General features: G+C 40.3%; 2 protein-coding genes across 3 annotated transcripts; both read left to right on the top strand.

The window, feature by feature from the left end:
* Positions 1–592: 592 nt before the first annotated feature.
* Positions 593–7015, top strand: piga (phosphatidylinositol glycan anchor biosynthesis class A). Of its 2 annotated transcripts, none has more exons than XM_022740697.1 (7): positions 593–713; positions 2088–2570; positions 2681–2951; positions 3470–3602; positions 3994–4126; positions 5260–5466; positions 6188–7015. In XM_022740697.1, exons 2-7 carry the CDS (start codon positions 2124–2126, stop codon positions 6446–6448), a joined length of 1452 nt encoding a protein of 483 aa, XP_022596418.1. In that variant the 5' UTR covers positions 593–713; positions 2088–2123; the 3' UTR covers positions 6449–7015. The 2 variants fall into 2 exon arrangements, with proteins under 2 accessions (XP_022596418.1, XP_022596419.1); XM_022740698.1 differs by lacking the exon at positions 593–713 and having other exon boundaries at positions 2141–2194; positions 2409–2570.
* Positions 7016–7753: 738 nt separating this feature from the next.
* LOC111218246 (ankyrin repeat and SOCS box protein 11-like) lies at positions 7754–12203 on the top strand. Its single transcript, XM_022740455.1, has 7 exons — positions 7754–7850; positions 8308–8387; positions 8470–8577; positions 9084–9234; positions 9320–9454; positions 10985–11173; positions 11273–12203. The coding sequence occupies exons 1-7, from the start codon at positions 7754–7756 to the stop codon at positions 11395–11397; spliced, it is 885 nt and encodes a 294-aa protein (XP_022596176.1). The 3' UTR covers positions 11398–12203.
* The last annotated feature ends 1693 nt before the right edge of the window (positions 12204–13896 follow it).

Here is a 13896-nt window from a genome sequence, read left to right on the forward strand (position 1 = left end):
ATGTGCCAAAATTCTTGTCAACAGTTTGATAGCAAAACAGTGAGATTACTGCTGATAAATGACAAAGAAAAAACTGCCACAGAAAGTGAATGAGCTGGAGTCCATCATCAACATCTGCTCATGTTACTAAGGATGCCAACTAGGTGAGCTCATATACAGTGGCTCATGAAAGTCATTTCAAGCAGTCAGTAACTGTTGAAATATGATCACTGTACTGTCACATGTTGAGGCATTTCACAGTTTCATTTACAAATATTACTGATACGAATAAACACTCAGTAGCATCAGAAGAGTTTAATATTTTCAACAGAGGTATAATCTAACATGACTCCTGTATTGAGACCAGTCAATCAGTTAGTTACAGTGATAGTAGGTTATAATCCAGGGTTTTTCGTTTTATTAGTTAATTATAGTTTATTATAGTACATATGTTGCAGCAGACTACACTTGTTGGAAACGAATTCCCTTCAATTCAGCAAAAACATACTCAGATGTTTTTTTTTATTATGACACATAATAAGCTTTCCTCGGTATAGGAACCAGTTACATACGTCATCACTGCGTCTGACGTTGTGTCTGACGTTATGGAACACCAGGAAGTGAAACGGGCGGCTAACTGGCTAGCCGAGAGCTAGCGAGCAGAAATGAATCTACATGTAAAAATTGTTCTGTGTATTTTGACGAGCTGGAACCGGATTAACATCTTATCCACGGTAAGGCCAGTTGGACTAGGAAACCAGCGTGCTTTAAATGCCAGTCAAGTCGTTAAATATCAGTGGGTTAGCTTGATGCTAATGTGTCTTGAAATAGACGACGGGTACATACACGGTAATGTAGGTTAGCTTACAAAAGGTGGTGAATATTCAGCTCACATTGTACCAGGTAGTCAGACAGCAAGTTCAAGTTAAAGGGACAATTCATCCTAAAACATTTCTAATGCTGGACAGCAGAGAGAAGCTGCTACATTCCGTAAAATATGTTGTATAGAGACGGGTGCTGAGACACTGACAGCAGGAGCGGGGGTTTTAATATATGTGGGCATGGGTTTGAAAGCAGCTGTAAACTCTACTGGCTTATCACAGATACACCATAACACGTGTTCATACTGGGTATTAAAAAAAAGAGAACAGATTCATAGTAAATCAAAAACTGTTAAGTTGAAATCTGTAATACCTGCGTTGGCAAAAACAAGAGCTATCAAGAGATATCTAGAGCTGCAACGTTTAATAGATGTTTTGTTTTTTTCAAGCACACATGCAAATCATTGGATTCAAGCCTCTCAAATACAAGGGTTTACTGCTTTTCTTGGTCTTACATTTCTGTGCAGAATAATGTGGGATTTTGACTTTCGGTCAGACACAACACATTTAATGATATTAGGATCTTGTGACAGAGCAAATGATAACGGAATAATCGAGAAAATTGTCATATAACAGCAACTGATGATGAAAATAATAGTTTCAGCTCTAATCATATCGTAGCTGACTGGGGGATGTTTTTATCATGAGCCCAAACTGAAAGTATAATATGCATTGTTCTGGAAGTTTCTCCCATCTCCACACAGGATCTCTAGAGCCCTGCCAGAGTGACCATCGGTTTCTTGGTCACCTCTCTTACTCTGATTGCCCAGTTTGGCTGGGTCATCGGTTCAGTTAGAGTCCTGGTTGTTCCAAACTTCTTCCATTTAAGAATTATGGAGGCCATTGTGCTATTGGGACACTTCAATATAGCAGGAATTCTGCAAGCAGTCCCTTCCTCTTCAGGGCTTGATTTACTCTCATATGCAACTTGAACAAAAGGAGGAAACTGCAGACGTCATCTGTTCTGTGGAAATAATTGACCTTTTGCATTTGCCAGAGTTGGGAAAAAGGGAAATATGTTGTTATGTAATGACTTGAACACTTAATCAATTATCAAAGTTATTTTCAATTAATTTTTGTTAATCAAATAAAAGATCACTTGTCGTTTGAACAATAAGTGTATGGTGTTTTTACTTGAAAAATGACTCAGCTCATTAACTGATTATTAAAGTACTTTTCTTAATTAATTTCTGTTAATGAACTAACTGATGAATCTATTTATTTCAGCACTGGTAAAGTTCACAGCCATACAAGGAATCGACAATGGGCCAACGAAGGAGAGCGGCAGCTGTGAATAATCCTTCGTCTCAGGGAGTCTCTGGAGCTCCTGCAGAGTATGTCAGAGTCTGTGGCAGGAAGCACAACATCTGCATGGTGTCTGACTTCTTCTATCCGAATATGGGAGGAGTAGAAAGTCACATTTACCAGCTTTCCCAGTGTCTGATTGAAAAGGGACACAAGGTGGTGATTGTCACCCATGCCTATGGCAGGAGGAAGGGTGTCAGGTATCTGACCAATGGACTGAAGGTCTACTACCTCCCCCTGCAGGTGATGTACAACCAGTCCACAGCCACCACCTGCTTCCACAGTCTCCCACTGCTGCGCTGTGTGTTTACCAGGGAACGCATCACTGTGGTGCATGCACACAGCTCATTCTCCGCCATGGCCCATGATGCACTATTCCATGCTAAGACCATGGGCCTTAACACGGTATGTGACTAATTTTAAGCCAGATCAAACATTTTTTTTTAAAATCTTAGTATCTAATCATGTCTCTGTGCTACACATGATAGAAACCTAAAGAGTATTGTCATTTACAGGTGTTCACGGACCACTCACTGTTCGGCTTTGCTGACGTCAGCTCTGTGCTGACCAACAAGCTTCTGACTGTGTCGCTGTGTGATACCAACCATATCGTGTGTGTGTCGTATACCAGTAAGGAGAACACAGTGCTCCGTGCAGCACTGAACCCAGAGATAGTGTCTGTTATTCCCAACGCTGTTGACCCTACAGACTTCACCCCTGATCCCTCCCAGCGCCAAGAAGACAGGATCACTATTGTTGTCATCAGCCGTCTCGTCTACCGCAAAGGTACAGAGAGTTAGGCTTTGATATTTCTGCTGGTCAGTTCAGGCTGTAATCAAGGCAGCAGAGTGGTATGGTGAATAGGACAATACCCTTTTTTTGGGTGGACAAAATTTCAGGCCTCAATTTGGCATGAATCATTCACACTTTATTTATATGGCACATATGGTACATTTTAACAGAATACAGTATGTTTGCCATTAGGTAACTTGAAAAAACATGCAACATGTATTGCCAATATAGTTTGTCTACAAGAGCGCACTGACAAGTTATTGTAATGATAATGTCACAAATGCAGCCTATATCTTTAAAAATAAAATTCGAGGGATTCTCTTCAAAAAATGTTCATGTTTTATGTTTATTGTTTTTATCTAAAAAAATAGGAACATATATAATTATCATGTTTTTTAAACACTCAAATATCTACATGCATGTCAGCCTCACAAATCCATAAGTGTCGTAGTATAAGTGATGCATTACATTCATTGTGAAAGCAAATTTTCGCTCTCTCTTATTCTGATAAGGAATTGATCTTCTTGGTGGAATAATCCCAGAGCTCTGCCTCAAACATCCAGATCTGCATTTCCTGATTGGTGGAGAGGGACCGAAGAGACTCGTGTTGGAGGAAGTGAGAGAGAAATACCAACTACACGACAGGTACTGCTCATATTTCCTGAGAATATTTGTCAGAGAGAGGTATCTTAAACCTCTTTCGGGATATGGTCTCTGTCAAAACATTTCATAAAGAGATCAAGTCATGAAGAGAAATCCTATAAAACGGCTCCACTATGTTGAATCTCAGGTATTACCATTGCGCCAGGCACATTTTCTGTTGACTGTTGACAACGCTGTTTAGCAGATATTTGTTTGTGCAGAAATGTTTGTAAGCAGCAGCGATGTGTATGGAAATACAGTGAGTTGCTGCATTTCTTTTGTTTTGACTGTCCAGGAATGAACCCATGAAAGCATTCTGGCATAGTCACACATTTGGTTTGTGTGTGAACGTCATATTACATTTGCCTAACTTCTTTCATTTGAAACATTGCAGGGTGCGACTGCTGGGGGCTCTGGAGCATAAAGATGTTCGTGGTGTTTTGGTGCAGGGTCACATCTTCCTCAACACATCGCTGACAGAAGCGTTCTGCATGGCCATTGTAGAGGGAGCCAGCTGTGGACTGCAGGTCTGGTGCTATTCATGCAATAGTTTAAGGAAAGGAAATCGTGTGTCATGGAGGGCAGAGAGTGTGAGGGATTACAGTCCAAAACCAGGCAACCATTTTGCTGATAACACAGCTTTCACTGGAGAAGAGTAAATTGATCATTAAATTCACCTGTTTTTTTTTTTAAATCTAAGTGAAAACTTGTACTCTTTACCTTATGTGGTACAATATTTCACACAGCTTCATCGAGTAATGATTGTGAAAGCTGCACATCTGTGTTTACATTTGCTTTCTGAAACTCATTCTAACACAAAAGCAGACAAAACATCTCTTTCTCTCTCTCTGTTCCTAAGTCTCGCTCTCTCAAAATTTGGTTTCGTTTGATGTCGCAACAGTTCTTGGTCTGTCATAAGTAGTCATCTTACTTCATGTTGCAACACAAGGCAAAAATGAATATATATACAATTCCACAAAGAATGTTTACACAATACAAATAACCACTCTCACCAAAGGAAATAAAACGAGACCAAAACAAATATTTACAGTCCTTGAAGCCCATTTAACTGAGTAGAACTGCTGTCACAGTGGAAGATGTTAAAGTGTTATTGTGACAGATTTCCTGTGGGTGTGTAGTGTATTTCATAGCACTGCTTTAAAAACATAAATCTCTCAAGGGTGAAAAAGGGAAGAAGCATAGCAAAATAGTGAGAGGAGTGAGTGGAAAAAAAGTCAATCACGTGACGGGGGAATTCTGACCTGGTCTATCTTAGAGGAAGAGAAAGCAATTATGTAGACAAAATAGCAATTACAGAGTAAGGCTAGAAGGAACATTACTGGTAAATGTGGTCAGTATCATTTATAAGGCAGTAAAGGTCTCCTTTGGGATAACCAAGAGGCCTGTGTGCTGAGTCTGCAAACCTCCGCTCTTTTGAAATCTTTAGGATATGACTCCTTCGATGAGTGTATAGTTAGCGTGACCCATGTATTCAGAATAAACATAAGTATGAGAATAAGATCCAGGAGTGATCGTGTGTGTGTGTGTGTGTGTGTGTGTGTGTGTGTGTGTGTGTGTGTGTGTGTGTGTGTGTGCGTGCGTGCATGCATGCGTGCGTATTTCTACAATGTGTGCATCAGATTTTTGTTTTATTTCTAAGGTGGTTAGCACTCGTGTTGGGGGCATTCCTGAGGTGTTACCTGAGGATTTGATTACCTTGTGTGAGCCCACTGTTCGGTCGTTGTGTGCTGGTCTGGAAACAGTCATCGCCCAGCAGCGGTCAGGCTCTTTCCCCTCCCCCGCCTCCATCCATGCATGTGTGAAAAACCTGTACACTTGGAGAAACGTTGCAGAGAGGACTGAAAAGGTAGGTTCACCAACACCAAAACCTGCCATTCTTTTCTCAGCCATATCCTGTTGGTATCACTTCATTATGCATTTTCACTGGATCATGTGTGTGTATTTGAGACCTTCTTGTTTCAGTATTCATTCTCTTACAAACTAAAGCTAACTTCAACTGAAGCTTTATGTTAGATTTAGGAATTAAACACAACTGTAATCTGAAGGTTATTACAGAAACCTGATTTCCACAGCAAAAGTTTTTCATGGGGAAAGATGATCTCTTGGCCACGTTATGCGTAATCAGACTGTAACCCTTAAACAGGGAAAGAATGGCTGACAACTGACTAACTAAAGCTGAAGCTGACACTAAGTTGTTTCCACAGATTATTTGTCATAACAGCACCATCAGCCCACACACACACACACACACACACACACACACACAAAATAAAGAAGTGTCCTGTATCCCTCGCATGGTTAGAATAAGAAAGCCTTGTTTTCCAAATAAGGTGTGAGTAGAGGAGAAATCTGATTACTGACCTGAAGAATGTATTCACAGACGCATTAACCAGGTTACTACATTGCATTGTAAACATGTTTTCTGATTTCCTGTGTAACCTGGTTTCTCTGAGTAACCCTTTTTCTCGTGTGCATGTAAATGTATTGATTCAAACCGCTGAGACTACACACTGAGTGGTGGATGGTGAATTGTTTGTTGACACTCATCATTGGGTTTTCCCTCTCAGGTGTATGACAGAGTGGCTGGAGAGGAGGTGCTTCCTCTGGACAGACGGTTACGGAGGCTGAGGGCCCACTGCGGCCCCGTCGCCGGCTCTATCTTTGCATTTGTAGCTGTTTTGGACTTCCTCTTCCTGCTGCTCCTACAGTGGTTGGTGCCAGATCAGGTAATGGATGTCGCTGTGGATGCCACCGGCCCTCACGGACTGTGGAGACAGGAAACAAGCAGTAAAAAAGAAACTCACTCTAAAAGTGCCACTTCATCATAGTGACCACTCCACAACTCCACCTCACCTCTAGCTGCTTATATGATGTCATGTGTCGCCTTTGTGGTGCAGACTGACATTTTAACTATTGAATGCTGAATGTGCTCGTGGTAACCCCAAACATTGTTTACATTTACTTAACAAAGGGACCTTGTGTGAAAGCATTTTATCTGATACTTGGAAGGAGTGTTTTTATTTTTATAATTACTGATTAAAATGTGGTATCTGTGGTATCAGTCCTTGAGGCTTTAATAAGGACCTGTTTCATTTGGAATCCAAAGTATAGAAAGCACTTAACAGAGGGAGTTAAAGGGCTGGTTAATTGTATACTTACTGTTGCATTGTACAAAACTGCAGTAACTTGTTTTCAGTTTTCTTTTTGTGATGCTGTAGATCAGTGCAAAAAGTTTGATTTGTCTAATTTTCAGACCACAAACTTCACTCCTCTGTCTAATAACTTATTTTTTTCTCCTCGATGATGTTTCATATTTATATGGGAGTTTTTTAAGATGATAATTTGACTCCCAGACAGTCTGCTCTGGAAAATAAAGTGTACTTTCAAATGATTCATCCATTTTCACGTCATTTTATCTAGATTGTCTGCAGCCATGCAGCAGTTTTATCTTCTAGAGACCATTACATGAAACAGTAGGCCCAGAAGACAGTGGAGGACCACTTTCTTAGAATCAGTCTTACAAAAGCGATGGCTCTTGGGAATGAAGAGTGCCAGACAAAACACAGAGTAGCTGTGAAACAGGAGGTGATAGAGATGGGATGGCATGGCTATTCAAGGCTAACAATGTGCATTTGCATAGCACCATGGTTGGAGGCTCAATCATACCTGCAAAAAAGACTTGTTACATGTCTTCAGGTAGACAGAGATAACTGTTAGTAGAAACTGATACTGTTCCCTTAGCTGAGAATATGCAGCCATAACAGAAGACGGTGCAGATCCATACTTAACAGATTTGGCAAGATGAAATACGGTGCACTGCTGTTGTATCTCCATTTACAGTGTGAAACGTGCTTGTCCCTCTGTTTGTAACTATAACTGTATTCACGCACATTTCTAAGAGCTTTATTCAAGGTGTATCAGTACAGGCCCATCCCCACAGCCATTGATATGCACAAACTGTAGACTATATCCGTGGACTGGGATGAGGGCGGGTGGGAGGTGGTAATGTGGAGGAGGTGTCCAAGGACCCAGATAAGAGGGGGAGGAAGGCCGACTTCAGGATTGTGTATCCAACAGGGCGAGCTCAAGTCCTGGACAGTCGTGGAGAAGTCTGCTGTTGTTTCATTTTCATCATGGCTGCTGTTCAAACGGAGGTTTCCCTGTGCTCACAACCTTGGCAGAGGCCCCTGTACATCTATGGGGGGCTGCCATGCAACTCGCTGATGGCTGGTAAGTGTTTTCTTTGTCTATTTGATCAATCCAGCTCAGTTATTTTGTGTTTTCTGAGAAATATTAAGCTCACACAACTGGACTACAGTTCTTATTTCTTCAGCAGATTTAGTAACAGTGCTTTGATTTTGCACATCTTTACATTACGCAACGAATACGTGTGTCTTCATGGTGTTTTTGAAAGTTACATTTTTGTAATCAGAATTACAGGTTGGTTGAGAACACAAGACTGTGCATGCAAATGTTGTTGACTGGCTCTGCAGTAGCCAACAAAGCCCTGAGTGTGTATTGTTCAGACAGTTTGGTGTATAGGGTTTGGTCAACCCTGAAAAACCAGATAAGCATATTCAAATGAGGTCATCTTAACATTTCAATGAACAGAGAGGAAGATCACTTGGGTTTATCTGTGAGTTTTCTGAACATGGAGACTTTCCTGATCTTATTCTTTGTGTGACAGACTCCTGGTCGGACAGGACTCCTCTCCATGAAGCCGCCTACCAGGGCAGACTGCTCCACCTGAGAAGCCTCATCGCTCAGGTAAACTTAACATGGGTCTCTGTTGATACTTGCAAGTACACTGTCCACACATGAAATAAAAACCCTCTCATCTTCCCTGCAGGGCTTCCATGTGGACACACTCACCATGGACAGAGTCTCTCCCCTCCATGAGGCTTGTCTCGGCGGTCATTACGCTTGTGCCAAGTTCCTGTTGGACAATGGAGCAAATGTAAGAAACATGTTTTTTGTTTTTAGGGTGTTTATGACAAACAACTAATCAATACGGATGCAGAAAAATTATTTAATGCACGGACCCTCCTTCATATTACATATGGCTTGACTAGTTGTCCAACAGGAGTGATGAGTGCAATGTTAAATCACTGGATGGATTTGTTTTAGAGAGATATTGATTCAACTATATGATGACTTTGGAGGCTGCCAGTGTATTGTGTTATACAGAGAAACGTTTCTAATATTTTATCCATCATGTTTATATCAGTGAGGGTAGACTAAACGATAGAAACACCTCTCATTATAACCCAATAGTAAAGTGTACCTAACCTAACATCATCCTACTTCGTCCATTAGGATGTAAACAGTATATCAGCGAGTGTTTTTGATGTCATATATTTTTGTATGTGTCTGTGTTATTCCTGATAAATAAGTGAACAAAGTGAGGAAAGTGCAGCTCTTTTCGGAGGAGCATCATCAGTTTCTTCACATCTCCCTCCATAGGTGGAGGCGGTATCAACAGACGGCGTCACACCTCTCTTCAACTCCTGCAGCAGCGGGAGTGCTGCGTGTGTCAGGCTCATCTTGCAGCACAATGCCTCCATCGGCACCACCTACCAGCTGGCATCGCCCATCCACGAGGCCGCAAAGAAAGGTGTGTATGTGCTAATGTGTATGGGTGTAAACTTGGCATGATCTGTCACAGCTCAGATTCTCCTGCAGTGTTGTCTCTTCGTCAGATCACAGAGAGTGTCTGGAGCTGCTGCTGTCCTACGGAGCTCATATTGACATGGAGCTGCCGGTGGTGGGGACACCGCTGTATTCCGCCTGCATGGCTCGGGCCGCCGCCTGTGTAGAGGCGCTTCTACACTCAGGTAATGTAATCAGTACCCAAACAGCCGTTTATCCCTTAAAGAGATACATGCTTTCAGTATAAAACTTGAACATCCAGGCACTACAGGTTACCTTTTCTTTGATTTGCCTCTAATTTTAATTATGGAGTAATTTCAAGATAGGGCTAGTGCTGAATATTTCTCATTGCCTAGTCTACAACATGTGAATATCACAAACGGCAACAATCACCCGTTCTCTACGGTGGCCCTGACAGTTCAAAGCACTGCAACTTCAAAAAATTCTGAAAACATCTTCCTCAATTTGAGAACACACGTGCTGCAAATACTCACAACACAATGGAAGTGTTGCGGATACAAGCAGGCCGGGCACACACTTGTTGTTCAGTGCCCAATTGTGACTTTTGAAGTTAAACGCATTGAACAACAAGTGCATCCCCAGCTGGGTTCATCACCTGTTCGTGTCCCCTCGAAACACTTCCGTTGTGTTGTGAGAATTTGCAGCGCACGTGTTGTCAAATTAATGAAGCTGTTTTTCTAAACGTGTTTGTCTATTTGCATGTGTTTCCTTACGTTGCAGTGCGTTGAGCTCTCAGGGCCACTGTAGTTCTCAGTAACTTAAAGGAAAGATATTATCCTTCCTGTTTTCTGCTCCTTCTAATTCCTCTTGCATTGCACAATCCTTATAATAGACGTCATTTGCGAGTTGTTAACTTCCCTATTAAGTAACAAGAACTGTAAAAACAATATTGTCCACATGCCCCTGGAAGACCATTTACTCTATGCGATTATACACTGTGTTGTATAAAGTGTGCAAGTAGCATGAGTCATAATAGCAAGACTGACAATTTAGTGTTTTTTTCTAAATTATGCATCCTATAATTTCATGAATCTTGTTAATAAAATAAGTTTGAGCTGCATTTATTAGGCAATTCATTGATTATTCGATCAACAGAAAATTAATTTGCAACTATTCTGATAATCAGTTATTCATTTTTGTCATTTTTTAAAGCAAAAATATCAAATATTTGCTGTCTCACATTTGAGAATTCGATGTTTTGTTTGTCTTGCGTGATAGAAACCTGAATGTCTTTGAGACTATTGCGTCAGACAAAACAAGATATTCAAAGATGTCTTTCTGTGCTGTGGGAAATTATAACATTTTATAGATAAAACTATCAGTAAGTTAATTAAGAAAATAATTAGATTAGTTGAAAATGACGGAAAATTGCAGTCCTAAAATAATTAGATATGGCTGGTTCTTTTTTTTCACAGTCTACTCGCCACTTTTAATTTCACAGTTCAGAATAGCACGTAATGTTTATGGAACTTGCAGATTTGTCAATGTAATTTGCAGAACTGATAGATGTGGCTGCAAATCATCTAATATTATTCATAGCTCTGCTCTAAGTTCCCATCTTTTCATGTTTCCATTAGTGACCAATTTTCATTCTATATAGTTTGTTTGTTGTATTAGTTTGTTTTGGTTTTTATGGTCTTAATCACATTTGGTTGCTCTGGTGTGGTTCTTTTTCTGCTTGTGTGCACGTGTAGGAGCAGATGTTCGGATGGGGTGTGGGCAGGACAGTCCTTTACACGCTGCAGTTGGATGTGAAGGAGCAAACATTGTGGACCTTTTGCTGGACTTTGGGGCTGATGGGTGTTGTAGGAATGCAGAGGGAAAAACTCCGCTGGATCTGTCAACACCAAACAGCGCAGTGAGAGCTGCACTGCAGAAAAGGGGTGTGTTGTAAAGTATGAAAGCTCTTGTATCCATGTTACAGAAACAACCAAACACAGATTTATTAGTTGTGACAACTTTGCCCTGTCTCCGCTGCCCAGGTCCCTGCTCTCTGTCACAGCTGTGTCGGTTCTGTATTCGCCGAAGTCTGGGAAGGAATCGTCTCCACAGGACGTCCAGCCTTTTCCTTCCTCACAGTATCCAAGACTTCCTCCTGTACCAGTGAGACACATCCAACCTGCTTGTGAGGCTCTCTGTGTGCAACGTACACTAATTTGTCCTTCACATTTTGCTTTGTGATTGACCTATGAGGCAAAACATGTCAGAGGGCAAAGACATTCACATTCAGAGAATGATGGAGTTTTGTCAGGCTTATGTATTTTATAATACGGTTCCTTTTAATAATATAAACACCATTTACGTATTATTCAAATGAAATATTTTGGATACAAGTGTTCAGAAGTTCAGAGATGCATTGTATACATATTGTAATGACTGTATCAGGTTTTGTATTTTTATACTTTTAATGAAGAGCTTTCCATTTGATGTCCTCGGATTTTGCTTTATTCCAACTTGTTTTTAAAGGGAGATTCCAATGATTTTACACATCAATATCACAGGCGTTGGGGAGTACTACTGCATATGTGAAAACAGGTGTATGAAGTCTTTGCCTCTAGAGGGAGCTGTGTAAAATCTGACAGTATTATAGGATGCTAGATGCAATGCTAGATCTATGGAGTGCTCTTTTATGATGACACTGATACTGTAATGTTGGATCTGTAGGTCAAAAAAAGACAATGGGATGCTGTGGATCAATATTAAAATGATGAAGGCAAGAAGAGGTATGTGACGTGTTTTAAGTTGCTGGATTTACAGAATAGGTATAAAAGAAACAGGCTTTGTTTGGAATATGTCAGTGTTAATGCACAGGATATGAATAAGAACTGAGGGATTTACATGACAGTGGTTTTGGGATGATCAGCAAATGAAAATCATGATTGTCACACACATTGTAAAGTGTCAAATCTATGTTTTATTACAACTGTCTCTTGTTTCTTGATGCATTGCTTTAGCCTGGTCGGACTGGAATAAACTGCTTTACTCTCAGAAGTACTCAATGTGTAAATCCCAACTTTTGGAGCATATTGCCACAACCTTTCAAACATAAATGAGTCATAACATTCTGTAATCTGTTAGTGTCGTACTAAAGGAAAATACCCTCTACAGCAAACTGAATAAACTTATGTCAGTTTACATAAAGACATAATGTTGGTGTTCTGTCATAGCAACAGTTGCAGACATTGGACTGTCTTGACTTACACAGTGGTAATGGAGCATGTGGCAGTAATGAACTTGCTGATGAATTTATTTACTTTCAACTCACAACTTAAATGTTTTGTGTGAAATGCTCAGTATTAAATTATGTGGTGATTAGTGTTAGTGTTAGTTCGTTAGTGCTTTGAGAACTGTGTTTCAGAAAATGCTCTTTGGCAATTGAGAAAAACAGTAAGGAATGAAGATGTTTTTCAAGAAAACATCGAGCACACTGGATTTGTCGGTGTTGTTCAAGGGGAATTAATATATCCCGTATTCAAATGCCACCCTGAAAGGTCACCTCTGCGGAGTCCCGAAAAATCTCATTTGAGCTGATTTAACTTGACGTTTCTTTACCAAAACAACAAAGAAAAGCCTCAGCTATCAGCATAAGTCCTGAAAGAGGGAAAAAACGAGGGATATATGCTGTGATCTGCATGCATGTGTGTGTAGATTTTGTGGTGAATGCTGTAGCTGTGAGACAATAATACCACTTAGAAGAAAATCCATATTTATAGCTACACAATGACTTTTGAGTTTGTTGCACACAGAGGACACATTAAATTAAAGAACTTGGATGTTGACATTTTCTGTGAGGCCACTGCTCACAGTGGGGGGGGCGGGTTACATACAAAGAGAACGTCGTAAGACTCAGTGCAGTTTTATGCTTCCAAGAATATAATTTCATAGCTCAGCTTCAAGCTCCAATCAGTTGATCTGCTCCATGGGAAAAGGTCAGTAGAGTGAAGGACTCTGCTGTGTATTTGACAGACTCTCCTGTGTGATAAAAGTTATTTCAGATAAAAGTTTTATTTACTTTTAACAGGTGAGAGTTCATAACCACAAAAGCAGATACACATATTAAAGATGAGTAAAGATGATATAAAACAGCAACAAATTTACTTCACAGTTCTGTCATTTGCACGTGACTAACGGTATTGTCATAACTCATGACTACACTGTTAAACTGCATATCACCAATATGTTACAAGCGCTGGAACAATCTGTAGATTAATTTGTCAATTAAAATTAATTGTCACTATGTTTAATTATCTGTCAAGGAACAAGAGTCCACAGGCATGCTGGCAGTTCAGTGAAGCTGAAAGGCACCATGGTGCTTCAAGCTAAATGCTAATGTCAGCATGCTAACAGACATTCAGTGTCTTTACATGAACTGGTACAGAACTGGTCTATCTTAGAAACCAGGTTACTCAGAGAGACCAGGTTACGTGGGTCCATTTTAAATCTTAATTTTGCATGATAAGAAGCTAAAATATGCCAATTAGCAATTAGCACAAAGTATACAAAGGTAAATGGGAACACAATTTTAAAAGAATTTAGTTTTAAACCCCAAGCACTGGAAAAATTCTGAACTTGAATTTATGGTGATGAATTATTAAGATCCATCCGG

The sequence above is a fragment of the Seriola dumerili genome, unplaced genomic scaffold (assembly GCF_002260705.1).
Source record: "Seriola dumerili isolate Sdu_G_001 unplaced genomic scaffold, Sdu_1.0 BDQW01000052.1, whole genome shotgun sequence".
Lineage (NCBI taxonomy): Eukaryota > Metazoa > Chordata > Actinopteri > Carangiformes > Carangidae > Seriola > Seriola dumerili.

Coding starts and splice junctions, on each gene's coding strand:
- LOC111218246 (XM_022740455.1), top strand. CDS start 7,754: ATGGCTGCTGTTCAAACGGAGGTTTCCCTGTGCTCACAACCTTGGCAG. Junction 9,455..10,984: donor AGAGGCGCTTCTACACTCAG/GTAATGTAATCA, acceptor GTGCACGTGTAG/GAGCAGATGTTCGGATGGGG. Junction 11,174..11,272: donor AGCTGCACTGCAGAAAAGGG/GTGTGTTGTAAA, acceptor TCCGCTGCCCAG/GTCCCTGCTCTCTGTCACAG.
- piga (XM_022740697.1), top strand. CDS start 2,124: ATGGGCCAACGAAGGAGAGCGGCAGCTGTGAATAATCCTTCGTCTCAG. Junction 2,571..2,680: donor AGACCATGGGCCTTAACACG/GTATGTGACTAA, acceptor TGTCATTTACAG/GTGTTCACGGACCACTCACT. Junction 5,467..6,187: donor TTGCAGAGAGGACTGAAAAG/GTAGGTTCACCA, acceptor TTTCCCTCTCAG/GTGTATGACAGAGTGGCTGG.